Source organism: Penicillium oxalicum, chromosome VI (genome assembly GCF_001723175.1).
Source record: "Penicillium oxalicum strain HP7-1 chromosome VI, whole genome shotgun sequence".
Taxonomy (NCBI): Eukaryota; Fungi; Ascomycota; class Eurotiomycetes; order Eurotiales; family Aspergillaceae; genus Penicillium; species Penicillium oxalicum.
The window spans coordinates 1,270,524-1,284,885 of NC_064655.1; the positions used below are offsets into that span (position 1 = coordinate 1,270,524).

General features: G+C 52.9%; 4 protein-coding genes across 4 annotated transcripts; all 4 read right to left on the bottom strand.

Annotated features, from left to right (window-relative positions):
• Positions 1–144: 144 nt before the first annotated feature.
• Positions 145–1,847, bottom strand: POX_f07742 (uncharacterized protein; the record flags this gene model as incomplete). The annotated part of the gene is made up of 3 exons (XM_050116536.1): positions 145–479; positions 608–1,324; positions 1,433–1,847. 3 exons carry the CDS (start codon positions 1,845–1,847, stop codon positions 145–147), a joined length of 1,467 nt encoding a protein of 488 aa, XP_049966675.1.
• Positions 1,848–2,392: 545 nt separating this feature from the next.
• POX_f07743 (Riboflavin kinase) lies at positions 2,393–3,259 on the bottom strand (the record flags this gene model as incomplete). Its single annotated transcript, XM_050116537.1, has 3 exons — positions 2,393–2,704; positions 2,827–3,054; positions 3,143–3,259. The coding sequence occupies 3 exons, from the start codon at positions 3,257–3,259 to the stop codon at positions 2,393–2,395; spliced, it is 657 nt and encodes a 218-aa protein (XP_049966676.1).
• A 1,143-nt stretch (positions 3,260–4,402) lies between these two features.
• POX_f07744 (Transcription activator of gluconeogenesis) lies at positions 4,403–6,625 on the bottom strand (the record flags this gene model as incomplete). The annotated part of the gene is made up of 3 exons (XM_050116538.1): positions 4,403–4,739; positions 4,790–6,272; positions 6,382–6,625. 3 exons carry the CDS (start codon positions 6,623–6,625, stop codon positions 4,403–4,405), a joined length of 2,064 nt encoding a protein of 687 aa, XP_049966677.1.
• Positions 6,626–10,093: 3,468 nt separating this feature from the next.
• On the bottom strand, positions 10,094–14,003 carry POX_f07745 (uncharacterized protein; the record flags this gene model as incomplete). The annotated part of the gene is made up of 9 exons (XM_050116539.1): positions 10,094–10,324; positions 10,388–10,945; positions 11,079–11,189; positions 11,324–11,425; positions 11,599–12,440; positions 12,498–13,162; positions 13,226–13,643; positions 13,707–13,875; positions 13,938–14,003. 9 exons carry the CDS (start codon positions 14,001–14,003, stop codon positions 10,094–10,096), a joined length of 3,162 nt encoding a protein of 1,053 aa, XP_049966678.1.
• Positions 14,004–14,362: the final 359 nt, after the last annotated feature.

Sequence of the window (14,362 nt, forward strand, 5' to 3'; positions counted from 1 at the left end):
CAAATTTTGTGGGGGGGAAAACAATAAGAAGAAAAAGAAAAAGAAGGTTCATTATAGTATCAATGCTCATCGTGCTGGCAAAGTTGGCTCGACACGGTAGCGCTCGTTCAGCTCTTCCAACGAGAAGGGCAAAAAAAAACAATTCTATTTCCTGCGGTCGAATTGGGGTACAAGATCTGGATCCAACAGCCCTGCTTGAACAAGTACATCGGCCTGGTCCCAGTAAAGAGTTTGATGAACGATGCGATCGGCAAAGAAGCTTGCCACGACGACAATGACCACTTGAATATCGCGATTCGTCGGCGGAACACGCGGAAGCAGCCAGGGAACTTCCTTGCTATGGCAGAAGGAGAATAAGACCTCATCCACAATACGATCTGCGCCCACCGTCCGGGATAGTAATCGAATATGCTGACTAGGCGGTCCATTGGGAATGAACACATCCATGAAGAATGTGCGGAGGTCATCCGGAGTCGAGCCTGAAGCGGAAAACACCTCTAGTCAGTCTCAGTTCACGCAACCCTTTCAATGTAAAATTGTCCAGGTATAGCCGAAAATCCAATCATCCATGATATGATGACCACGGGCAATTCTTTTCTTAACATACCTCCAGCCTTGGTCGGTGCACAAATCACTTTCGCATTCTGCTCATCGTGGGCGCTCGTTCCCCCCGTAGCTTGACAGATCAGATCATTTCCAGGCTTCAAGACAATCTCCATGGCCGAGCCATGAGGTGCCGGCTGCCCAGAAGCCATTTTAACCAGGTCCAACCCATCCATCAATCTTGCCCAATACTCTTCCCACACAGTCTCAATATCGGTAATAGGCCATGTGCTTCTTGCACCAAAGGCATGACGGAGACAGCCCAGCGCTCTGCTCCACGCCAGCTGAGCGCTGATGCGATCATCATCAACGGGTCCCTGGTCTTTGATACTGTAGTTGGAAGGTCGAGATTCTGCGAATCCTGCCCGCGCTTCCGGATAGCCGTACACATGACAGCGATGACGCTTCTTGTATGTGACGTCGCCTTCACTCGGACTGACGCTGATCCATGGCCAAACGGTACGGCTGCCCGGGTTGTTCCCGGGGAGGTGGATCTGGATGGGGAGGAATGAGGTCGGGGCACTAGGGTCGAAGATGGCACTCGTATCTCCGCAGGCGGGGGCACAGCACTCTTGCATGTTTTTGGGTGCATTGGTGAGGATTGGATCGTTTCCATCCAAGGGATAATATGCGATGAAGGCGCAGAGGCGAGGAAAAGGGTTGGTCGAGGTGTGGGAGAGATGGTGCGAGCCAAGGAGATAGTATGCGGGTCGATTGTATGCTACAAATTGTATTAGTCTCTCTTTGGCGGCTCATTTCTCTCCGTGGATTTGGTGTCTTGATAGGTCATCCTTGTCTCATGCAGTCATGACTGCAGACTATCACATACCGACAATAGCATATCTCTCGCCGGGTTCCAAGTCATCCTCTTTCTCATGAACCGCAAATTCCAACGCCTTCCGGTCCTTCTCCGCATCTTCGGTGCAGACAAACCCCAGGTAAGTGACGTCAAATCCCTCCGCCTCAAAGCGCTGGATAATGTGAGGATCGAACGTCGCATTATCCGAAATCAAGATCAAATGGCGTGGCGAAGGCTCTTCGACCGCAGCATGAGACCGACGCCTCCAAGAGCTTACACTCGTACTTCTCCGACGCTGGAAGTCGTGTGATTTGAATGCCGATCCTGACCGGGACCCTGAGCCCGATCCAGATGCAGCATGATTGCCATGTTCACGCGGGTTATGCGGATGATCACCCGTGCCGGTCGTTGCGCGTCTGACAAGGCGCTGAATGACATTCACCATGTTTGCGGGCGGATGATTGAAGCTTTGGTGGACAGCCCAGGAACCGGAAGTTTCGACCTTATACCTTCCATGGAATCCCGGCAGATCCGGGTTGAGACTTCCATACGGTGGAGTGACATGGGACAAGACTGTAACTCGACTGCCTGGCTGTGCCAATGCTTTGCATTTCTTGGTGTGACGTCGACGAGTGGTTTGCAATCAGCTGTTTCGGGCCGAACCACGTTCGTTGTATGTAACACCCCCAAATCACGAGATGAGCTGTCGACAGAACGAGAGAGAGGGGTCCAACTGTCAGGCTGACGATCATCTGAGAGAGCGAATTGTATATCAAAAAAGATGAATGAAGTACAAGGTCGCGTGGAGATGAAGCTTGTAAAGAGAGAAGTATGTGTAGTGAATCATGATGGTCTAGCTCAAGAAGTGGGGGGAGTTTGGATCTCCGCAACAAGAAAATTGAGAAAGGAAAAGCAAAGAACTAAAAAAAAGTATCACCGCTCAATATACCAAAATCTATACCCTCAAGAAATGAATTATTCCCAGGTCGTTCAAATCTTTACGCCCGCGCCATCAAAAGTCTCCAACCATTTTCGATCTGCACTGACTGGAGCCGACGACTTGCCGTCGTCCACGAGATATCGCCGATAAGCATCGCGAAGTAGGCTTTGTCGCGCAACCTCGCAGTCCACCCGAATATCCTCGATTAAAGCTTCGAGTGAGACATAGTCGTACTCAGGGCGGATGTATCCCAGAATCAAAAGATTGAGCTGTGTGCCATAAAAGTCGGGCATGCGGTGGAACTTCGGCTGAGGGACAGCTGTCGGCGACGGTTCTGTCAATTGAGACAGGATATGAATTTCCTGCACAGACATCATGTTGAGTCAACTCATAATCCTGTCAAACAAGGCGAAAGAGGCGAGAAAAAAAAACAAAAAGAAACACAAAAAGCGCAGTGATCAGAGCAAGGGGAGCTAGTACGTACCACCGATCGCACCGTGTTCTTGTAGAACGGATTGTATCCGATGCTTAACACGGCTGGCAAGATGGTCGCAGGCGCCGACTTCTCAGCGCCAGAATTCACACCATTCGCCTTCTCCTGCGACGGGCCCCGAGGGTCAAGCGCTACGACACCATAGTATACTCCGGTGCTCAGCTCAGGGTGCTCCTCGGACAGGTTATCGGCCGGGATATTCGCAGTGGGAATTCCGAGCTAGAGAGGTCAATCCGTGTGAGCACCGGTCCAGCCAAGAGCATGAATGGAGAAGTTGGCGGGTTCAACGAGAAACGTGCGCGCATACCTCCTTGCTGCCTCGGCCGAAGCCCTTGATGACGGGCCCTGATAATCGGATTGGATACGGGCTCTCTGGGCCTGCGTCAGGCCCAGCAACCGGATCACGAGACTTGTCGGGACGCATGTTGGATATTGGCCCTTTTTTTTTTCTGTTCGAAGACCAACTTGCGGAAAAGAAGCGCAAGAGAGATGGATCGCGGGGCAGTGGAACCGTTTGGACGAAAGGCCGTCAGACGGAGCGCGTGGGGCACTCGGGCCCTTCGGGGCTTCGGACGGAGAAAGTATGGGCGTGCTTGATAAGCAGAGAGATGGCAGGAGTAGTAATTTTATCAAACCAAGTCTCACCTGGATAGAGGAGATGGTTGGAAGATTGATGAGACTGTATGGTAAGATCAAAGGCTTTGGTGCCAATCTCTCTCTCTCTCTCTCTCTCTGTACAATTGTGTCAGAATGAGAGACCAGATGGAGAACACAGACTTCCAAAGTCGGTAAAATGTTCCCGGCCGATTGCAAGTGGACGTCGATGGAGGTCTCGTCAGCGGAACGGCACCAAATTTCACAACTACAAGGCAACTTTCAATCGACGCTGCTCCCAATCCGAAGACGTAAAGTTCATAATTGGCATATCGGTCTAATTTTTTTGAATAAATTGAGAGTCCAGAGTCCGGGAACTGGAGATTGTCGGTAAAAAGTTCAATATGTAGACGCACGCAGGGTCCCAATCTTCAGAGTTACAGATGCCATTTTTGAAAACCTTGCGGCGCCGAAAAAAAAAAAAGAAAGCGACAGCACATCAAAAAACAGAGAAAACCCACAGACGCCGGGCCAGACCCGTGTTCGGGACGACCAAAGCCCAAGTATATGTACTGTGCAGGCGAAAAAGACATGATAATGAGGCCCGGGAAGGCAAAATCAACCCGTCCTCCGGATCAGTGGGAGAATATATACGATCTCATAACGTAACAGGCGTGACGAAAACCTTGGGGTAAAGGTACAGAGCGTAGATCGGCAGGAGCGGAATAAATACTCTCGAGCGAGAAAAACGACGGTTGGGTATGAAGGCAAGAGCTGCGACAACCAAAAACAAATAAACAAGGAAACAAACGGAGAAACAGAGTGAAACAGGAAGAATGGACGAGAGAATTGGGCCAGGACAAGTCCGTAGACGTGACGCGTGGGAGGAACGATCAGATGCACGGTAGAAACTAGGAGGAAAAGTCGTTAGTTCAGATGATCTGCACGATAACCACTGAGCGAGGCACGGAAATCAACCCACATTCATCACAATGAGCATGGGAATATCGAAAACATCCCGCTTGACTGTCCAGCAGTACGCGCACTCGACTTTGCCATCTTTGGAGCCCAGTTGGTTCATGCCCGCTTCGCCGGCGATCCCGCCTTTGCGGATGTGGTTGTTCCACTTCCCATACTCATCCGAGGAGGCGCCCTCCACGTCCTCTTTTGTCTTGTACCGGAGCAGCTTGCATCGCGTCATAACACTACCGCGAGAGTCCCCAAACGCAAGGCGTGCAAAGTCCTCGTAGAACTCAACCACGCTATCATCATCCAGCAGCTCCGCCAGAAAGACCGGTTGAGGACGACCACTGTGCTGCCTTCAAGGGTTGAGCTCCGTGGTGTGAAACTGCCACGCGACGTCGTCCCGGACTGCGGGAGTGCCGAGCCACCGGTGTTGACGTTCAAGTTCGGTTCCTTACCCAGGAGAACATCCTTCTTCCAACCCGTCAGGATACTGAATTCTTTGCCGACGGCGGCAATTTCACCGGTGCGTCGGCACACAATGGTCGGGGTCCCGCATGCATTGATAAAGTCCTCATACTCGAACAATGTTCGCTGGAAGCATTTTTCCATGAAGATCAAGTCATCGCGGTTGAGAGTTTTGGTGGTCGCAATGAAGGACGGGCGGATCGAGGCCAGCGCTTTCGCAATTCGCAGGGTTTTCTGCGGGCTAAAGCGCCGTTGAATGAATGCGGTGAGGTTGTGAAAGCCACTGGTATACCCGTAGGGCTCCTTGACGCTCTCGTAGATCAACGACGGATTGCGGTGACGTCGACGAGGACCCACCTGCAGATCCCGATGCTTCAGGCTTGGGGTCGTGATCAGCGGCCGCGGCCCGTTGTTGTTTGGGGCCAGGCTGCTACTTGTCGGCTTGGAAGGGTTGTTGGAATTATGAGCAGAGGTGTCGTCGATGCCCGCGACCGTCACATGCGGACTTGCGGTTGCAGACCCAGGACTGGCAAAATTGGCCGGTCCGCTCTCGATGGCAAAGGCATGCGGCGCATCTGCTTTCATGTGCCCGTTGAGTCGACCGTTGGGTGCGTACACGCCGCTCACGTTCACATGCGCGGGGCCCGAGGCCTGACCTGCGGACCATTCATTCAGTAAGGGATCCCCAAACAGGAACGGTTGCTGATTGCCCGGGCTTTCGCTGAAACCCGCCGCAGGTGTTGAGAACTGGGCAGATCCACTGCGGCCGATCGACCCTCGCTGTCCCCCGGCTGAATCGGTCGGAGAGTCACCTGCCCCGGTAGCCATGTGACCCAGCATGCCAAATTCCAGGGCACCATAACGGTTCTCAAAGTTCATGCTTGAGAGGTCAAAGTTGAATAGCGCGGGGTCGCTCGGGTCAAAGAAAGGCCCCGCGAAAGGATTTTGCGATGTGTTGGCATCGCCCGAGAGGGCAGTGCCTGGGGTGGGTTGCTGGCCCAGCGTGGAAGACAGGCTAGCGTTTCTGCCATTGACGCCTGTCTTGAGGTTGAATGTGGGTGAAACCGGGGATTGCGTCGTGAACGGGCTTTGACTGAGCGTGGTATCCGTGAACACAGTGTACGGTGCCGCTTGCGGTTGCGATTGCGACTGAGGGGTGGGAAAGAAATTGGCGGTGGAGGTTTGCTGTGGCGGCTGTTGTTGCGGTGTCGAGGAGGAACCGCTCCGAGATATTGATGGCAAATTTGTCGTGACCCCGGTGCCGCTGCCGTTGCTGAAGAAATTGGCTCCGACGCCAGGCATCAGAGCTCCATCCGGGGCATCGTGAAGATACTTGGCTTTTTTGCGGATGCCATCGTGGCACGCGTCCTGCAGACCGCGCTTGATACAGCGTTGGCAAGGTCGCTCGTCGCCTAGGATGGAAATAAAAACATTTGAGAGTTAGCCCCAGTTTTCAAGCTGCAGATTGGGAAACACGCGCACGCATCCCGCACACCCCCGCGACGATCACATAAATCATACCGCATGTCAGATGAGCTCGCTGGCAGGCAAAACAGGCTCTGCGGGCCTTCTTCCGCCGCGGACGCGAGGGGTCCTTTGCGCTCGTAACTTTTCGAGCATTTTCATTTATACCGTCATCACCTCCATTGACTCTATCAGCCAGCGAATCCATTTGCTCTGAGTGCTCGGTCGCGTCCGCAGAATCGCGGTCGCCGCCACTCTGATTCATGGGAGACTGGGAGCTTGCTTTGGGTTCCATCTTCATTTCGTCATGTACTTGCCCCCCGACACCGGAGAGAGAGAGAGAGAGAGAGAGAGAGAGAGAGAGAGGGCGACCTTCGGGGATCTCGTGTCCGAGTCTGCGGAGAATATCTATAATTCGAATTTTTCACGTCACCGGAAAAATTCCCGTCAACAATTCTCGTGATCCCTGTCACTTGGTTTCGATTCTTTGCGGTGAGAGGACCATTGGCGCATCACTGAGTCTGTTCCCGAGGCGTGGTCATCGGTCACCGAGCGTGGGCGGCCGGCGCAAAGGCGCAAAACTCCACCCTTGTGAAAACGAGGGTTGCAGCTCCGGTGCACCGCGGGGTGTTTTATTCACTTTCGCGTTTCCTAGTTCGAGAATCCACGTTTTCTGGTCAATTGCCCGTATCAGATCGCTGCTCCTATTGCCGCGCGCTTGCGACTAAGGCTGGTGAACGCTCAAGGAATAAATATCGCAGTGAGTCACGGGTGTAACGGGGTACAATCAAGGCGAGGTGAGACGGAGTCGCAAATTTCAAACCCATTGAATGACCGCTTGAGCCGATATGATGAACGGTGAATGTTGATTTGAAAACTCCAGAATGGTACTTTGACCAGTCCAAAAAAAGGGAAAACAAGAGTCGCAACGAGTATTTGATCCAGCTGGGATTTGGGGGAGTGGAGAGTGAAGAGCGGCAGCGGCCAGCGGGCAAAGTCCTGGTCGGCTGCGGGGAAGGCGGGAGCTGATCTCGAGGCGTCGGGCAAATGGGCACTTGGAAGCAGCAGGTCTATGACTGAGTGTTATGTCGGCGGTTCACGCGTGTTTGTAGAGTCCATTCGAGACTGAGAACGTGAGAGTGAACGTTAGATGGGTCGGTAGGACAAGAAAATGCTTGTCAGACCATGCTGCATCGGCGAAGCAAGGGCGTTGACCGGAGGAAGTCTGCGCGATTAATATTTCCCGGGGCCAGCTGGGATGGTGCCTTGATGGGTTTCACTTTGCGATCGGACAGTTCCCGTGACTTGCGCCCGTCCAGAGCTGTCCATTCAAGTCTACGGTCCTGACTCTCCTAACGAGTACAGTCCACGCTACATGCTGCATGTGTCATTGTATTATAGAAGAAGACAACTCTGCCTGAGAGGTTCAAATTGCAAAGGAATATGCAGAGGGATATCCTTGGAAGTGACCTGTGTCTCCTCCCCGTTCCGATCGCATTATCATATCATCATCCTCAGATTTTCAAGTGTGAGATGGATATTCGCCATGGGGGGCTCCCTTGACTCCTTGACTGAATCACAAACATTTTGAAGGATCGTACAGCTCAGCCCTTGAACCTCCTTCTGGATGAAATCTCCTCGTCTTGAACCTCGTGTGAATCCCAAAAAATCGGATTTCATGCCATGTACTACCATTCAAATCGTCCTGCCAAGACGAGCTGGGTCCAAGTATTGAGCTTTGACTTGTTTCCGTCCACCAATCCTTCGCTTAGGGAATCAGGAATGGCTGCGTCTTTGAGTGGGAGTTGGGAGGCTTTGAATCACGTAATACAAAAGGCCTGTTCTTTTTTTTTCTTTTCTTTTTTTGGCAACGAGCCATGCAGATGGCGCCTTGAGCGCCCCAGACTCCAAATGCATCAGCAGAGTTTCGACTGCCAAGATGTGCCATTCTCCTCCCAAACTTGGTGTCTATGGTTGAAAATTTGATACATAACCAATGTCTATCCTTGATGCTGACGGGATCATTCATATGGAAAAAGAGTGCACGCGGGGCTACTCCAGGTTGCAGGTCTTGTGTTTCCTTCATATCCAGCCTCGGAGTGGTGTTTGAGTATTTCCCCCAAATGTCACATGCGTTCTCAGCTTGGTGTGGAGCCGAAGAGCCAGACATCGCGCTTAGAGTGGATATTTTCCTTGTCGGATGGCCCGAGTCTTTTACTAGAGACCAAAGACTCGTGAGTCAGGTCAATGCGCGTCGAGGTACTGCGGTGATGGGTTTCGAATGGATGATCGTACTGTAAAATAACACAATTGATCGTGTTCAAGTGTATCGACGGCGGAAATACATGCTGTCCCACGTGGCATCCAGTGCCAAGTCTGAATTTCCACGACGGACAACGCCTGGAGGGCGCTCTGATGCAGCATCCTGCATGCACAACCAACATGCAGTCGAGATACAGCACTACCAAGGGGGGCCAAGTACCTGATACTGGAAATCGCGCACGTGTGGTTTTATCCTGGACGAGTCCACCTATCAAATACGACGACGGGGTGATCAACGTTTACAGTCTGAACACTCAAACCTGGGAGCTCTCTGCCCCAGTCCGCTGATAACTACATCCGTTGTCCAGCTCACACTGACAGTATACTTGATAGTTCCATCCCGACTGGCCATCAACACATGTCCAGCTGCCTGATACCTCCATCTATAGGTAATCCCCCCCCCCTTTACTAATGACCTTGTTCCTAGGTACCAGTCTGTGACTAGAATCAATTTGATGTCCACATGCACGATATCTAGTACATGCCCCGCCGTACCCGCCCGACCGACAACCCAAAATCTGGACGTGATGCATTTATTCACGACCCAACCGGCCTCGGAAGACAACCCTAGGCACCTGACCATCCAGCCATCTACCGTACCATCACAACAGGTCAAGGTGCACACGGCTAAGCGCTCATGCTGACAGCTTACTTGATGCATGTGTCCGCGGCGTTCGGAGGCCCAGTTCGGCTCTGTTCCATCTGTCCCGAGGCTATGAAGAATTAGCCCTACCTCGGCATGCTCGACCGGATACTCGAGTAGCCTGTCTGGCCGGGCACCTCGTGGGAGGACCGGGCAGGAGTGCACGGCACGACTTTGATATGACTGGGCGTTCCATTGCAGCATCCCTCAAAATTAGCGTGCATCTCTATGTGTACGTCTGTGTAGGGGATTCATTAACCCGATTCTTCCACCTTGGAGGAAAGGCTGCGAGCGCGGTTTAGATTTGCTCCTAGGCCAATCTCAACCTGTAGATCTCACCAGAAGATATCAGTGAGCGAAAGAAGAACGTCGCACTTCGTCTCATAAATTAAAAAGTCTTGAAAGTTGAGAGTGGATTGTATGAATTGAAGTAATCTCAGTTTAATATCATTGTCCACTGCAGATCGATCGTGCCATCACAAGTTGGATCGACGGGATGGTTGATTATGTGCTCCGTGAACAAACTTTAAAGATCAACAAGTCAGCCGGGCCCGTATTGATCCCTGGAGTACTCTTACCCAGGATTGCCAAGGAAGGGTTTCATCGCCATCAACATTCCGTAGTCTAGGACCTATCATGTATGCATTGAATAATGGTCTGAATCGAAGGACTACGCCTCTAGGTCTTCGAGCCTACACTGCAGAAGAAAAACCAATACTCAAACATGATTTCATTATACATAAAGAAGTAATTAGCGTGTCAGTCACCGGCTAGGTGACAGACACAACATCGCCTGGAGCCATTCTACTCAGATCGGCGTTCGAATGGCTTGGGCCCGATGAAAGTGACACCGGGGGATTTTTGACCATCCGGGCTGGATTCGCGCGCGCTGGACTGGCGCGGCAGACTTGACTCCGTTCGGACGGGGTCGGCAGTTGGCGGCGATGGCTGGGTCACCGCATCGGACCGACGTGGGCTGGGCAGCCGGGGAGACTTTGGCTTTGCCCAAGGCTGTCGTGGGGCTCCCTTGAATGGCTGGAGAATGATTAGAGACTAGTACTGCTTCTTTCTAGCACGATCGTCGTGATGAGGGCTTACCTTCATGGTCCCCGATGCCTGAGCGGGAGAGGCCCATCGGCTACTTGCCAAGCCTTTGGGAGCGGTGGGAGGCTTCTCGTCAGTCGGAGATGCCCATCGGCTCTGTGCCAAACCTCCAGAGACAGCCGAGGGTTTCTTGTCGGGCTGGGCTGCCCACTTGCTGCCCGCTAACCCTCCGGAACCAGCGGCAGACGTCTTCTCGGGCTGGGTCGCCCATCGGCTATTCGACAAATCTCCAGAGATGGCAGGAGATTTCTTACCAGGCTGCGGCGCCCACTTGCTACCCGCAGGACCTCCAGAAACAGCGGCAGGCTTGCTCTCAGCCTGAGGTGCCCACATGCTCTTCGCCAAAGCTCCCGAGACGGCTTCGGGCTTCTTTTCGGTCTGGGCGCGTGGCGGCACCCGTGGGGCCGAAGGTTCCTTTGGGACGTTTAGGCTGCCTTGCGCCAAGGACAGCCGCTTCGACTTGTACGAAGCCGCAGGTGGGGATCCGGATCGGAGATCGTCTCGGCGACCTCGAGGCGCTCGCGAGGGGTGCTCCTGGGGAAACTTGTCAAGCTAGATATCGTCAGCCTTCGTCTGTTCGTAGACCCGATTAAGACATAAAGTCATGGTGCGCTCTGTAGTCTAAGCACATCCCCGTCACGTCCATTTAAGTTCACAAAGAGGGATGAATAGCGTGAGGACATACCATGGAGCCTTTTCCCTCGCGCATCTTCTTTGCGAAAAGATCGTTCTCTTCGCGAGCCTTGAGAGGCAGCCGTGGGGCCCGAGGCAGCTCTCCCGAGAAAACCTTGTCGAGCTAGATGAATATCGTCAGCATTCCCTCGTCATGGCTTTGTGAGATCGGAACACGGATAGGCGCAGAGGAGCCGGGCCATATCATCATCAAGTGTGATGAATCGCATAGGAGGTGAGGAAAAGTTCGTAACGTACCATCGAGCCTTTGTCCTCGTGCAACTTCTCCGGGAAAAGATCATCCTCGGCAGAAGCTGTGCGAGATCCCCGAGCCACCGGCAGGTTCTCCTTCTTTTCAAGCTAAACATCGTCAGCTTTCATTCGTGATGAACTCGAAGAAGTTCATCAAACGTGTGATGGTGTGTCCGAGCAGCTCGGACGCGCTTTCACAACGTCTGGTAAATGCAAAGGAGAGTGGGAAAGAAGAGGAGGAGGAACTTCAAAAGACGCGGGGGACAACTTGGGTCACGAACCTTAGAGGCCTTGTCCTCACGCATATTTGGCGCAAACAAATCATCCTTGGCAGAGTCCATACCCCACGACGCCCACATAGGGTGAGGAACATCCTCCTTGAACAGATTTTGACCTCGACCCTTGCCCTCATTGGACCCGGTAACGTCCTTTTCTTCACCAACTGTCTCACCTTCACTGACCTTCAGCGATTGGAATGCCTCCGTGGATATTCCTGAGGGGCTTCGTGCGGGCTTGGTGGGCGACAGAATGGATGCATCTACCCTGCGGTGCTGTTTCTCGGCGGATGAATCGGTGACAGTGCCCGATGAGTCCACACGGCGAGGAGACCGATAACGGTCAAAACTTCCACTATCATTGCTGACCTGATGAGCCCGTCCTGAACGATCTTCTCCAGACGAAACCTGAGCCATGGGCCGCATTTCTAAGTCAAGCAGTTGATCTGTAACCGTGGAAAGAGCCTCTCGCTGGATGGGCGAGCCTGGAGCTGTGGAATAGCCTTCGTGTTCAAAAGCGGAAGCTGAAGCCGTGGAATGAGTATCAAGTTCAACAAGTGAACCTGGAGCTGCAAGATGAGTTTTACCAAAAGGATGTAGGGCTGAATCTGCGGAATCAGTGCTAAATCCAAGAGGGGGTGCTGAAGTTGTGGAATGTTTTTCCAGCCAACGCGAAAATGTTTTCTTCACGAAGGCGCCAATGTCACGTTCACTTGTGGAATCGATGTTTGCTTTCATCGTCACGAGGGGAGTGTGGGGGGACAGACGTTGACCACGCAGGCCTGCGTCGTCTTGATACTCATGTGATCCCTCACCAAAGACTGAAACCAGCTCTTTCGCAACAAACGCTACTGCAGGTAAGCTTGACGAATAAACAAAAGACATAAAGGTTGTGGCTGTCTTACCTATGGCCTCAAGCGGGTTGACACGCTCCGGACTATCCATCTTGGCTTTTTCATCCGTGGGGAAAACAATACCAGCGAGATCCAACAGGCCCGAAGAGACCATAACATTAGAAGAACGAGGCCGAGTTCGGGGCCGAACTGGGAAGCGAATGTCCTCTTCATCCGAAGACAGAAGGAAGAGACGAGCAGAGTCCTTCTCATTCCGGGATTGTTTCTCGGTTCTCTGCCGGGCATGTAGATCCTCCGATTGCTGGCCCAGACCCTGCTCTGCTTGTGCCGGCTCCGGAAGATTGGATATCATTCCTCCCTCCCGGCTCGGGCTGCGTGATGGGCTTCGGCTAGGGGACTGGCTTGGGCTTCGTGGCGGGCTCCGATGGGCAAACTGACGATAGAATCGAGGAGGTGGGTTCGGCACCTTACGAGCCCGAGTGGCAGTTCCAGAAGCGACAGTGCTATTGACTCTGGCTGTCGAGGGGGCGCTAGACACCGTGGCATGCATGGACGCAGCGACATCCACGGACAATGATGGGAGCCGAGGAGTCGTGAGTCTTTCCGCAGCATTCGGGACTGGTATCTTGGGCAAGTTGGGGGGAATGCCGAATGCTCGACCGGCCGATGCCATGAAAGCCTCTTGGGAAGTCAAGCGGCCTTGAACCCAACGTTCACTGATTTATGATGCTAGGGTCAGCGCCTCTCTGCAAAACATGTGCTGTCAATGGTCCACTTACGTGAACTCCAAGCTACGGGGACTGGCTTCCCGCGATCGAATATTGGGGACCGACTGGCTCTCTCTGACATTGCGTCCCCCTGCGCGTGTATCTTCTTCACGAGAGGTAGAAGCACGAGATCGGGTGTTTCTGACATTCGGAGCAGAGCCGCGGCCTGGAAAATTAGAAGGACTGGAGTCTCGAATGCCTGGAAGACTGCTACCCCGTCCTCGAGTACCAATGACACCTCCACCACGACCAATGGAGCGCAACCCCATAGAATGGTTTCCAATTCCTCGATTGAAAGACGCATGCGAAGACCGGGACGAGGGCTCGGAGCCATGAAGGGATGCAGTCAGTCTGAGTCTGTGAGATTGGCCATTTTCGAGTTGGTTCAGCTCTTCCAAGTGGTCAGTGTCGTCGGCAATTTTGTGGAAGTCTATGGGCATGGTCAGCTACCAAGAGCTAGAATACATTTCGGAGGGCTCAAGGGTTGAGATACCGTTCCATTCTCTCAACGCTTGACGGTTCCGCTGCGCCGCCTGATACTCAGGAGTGCCAACAACGTTTGACCTTCGGAGCCGCTCAAGTTCATCCTGGTTCACTTGGACATAGGCGCTTTCGTCAGTGGTGCTGACGTACTCCCGACGAGCGGTACCAAGATCAGCCTGCTTTACGGGACGGGTAAGCAAGTCATCAATAAGAAGATCACAAGATGCCCGGAGGTTCTCACCATCTGAACACGATTGAGGCGTGCCTCAGAGTCGGGACTCAAACGTCTGCCGGGAGGCAATGCCATGTTGGAGAAGGCTGGCGATGGATGAGAGGGAACAAGAAAGGTAAATAAAGGCGCTGTGTTATCTGGTATTGAAGAAAAGTTTCTGATATGATGAGAAGTCGCAGGAGCGGCAAGATGGAGAAGATGTGGGGAGATGAGGTTTTGAGGAAAAGGAAAGAGAAAGAAATGACAGTGCAATGCTTTGTATCGCAAGGCGGGTCCATGAAGGACGTGCGTTGACGCCGAATTGGTCGAGTCACACGGTGCTGCTGGCGGGTCTCGCGATACTCGCGATTGCCTAAGAAATCTACGTCCGCAATTGATATGTTGACGCCGAGGAAACGTCGAGCAAGCGTTGAACAATCGTTGCGCGAAAGTTG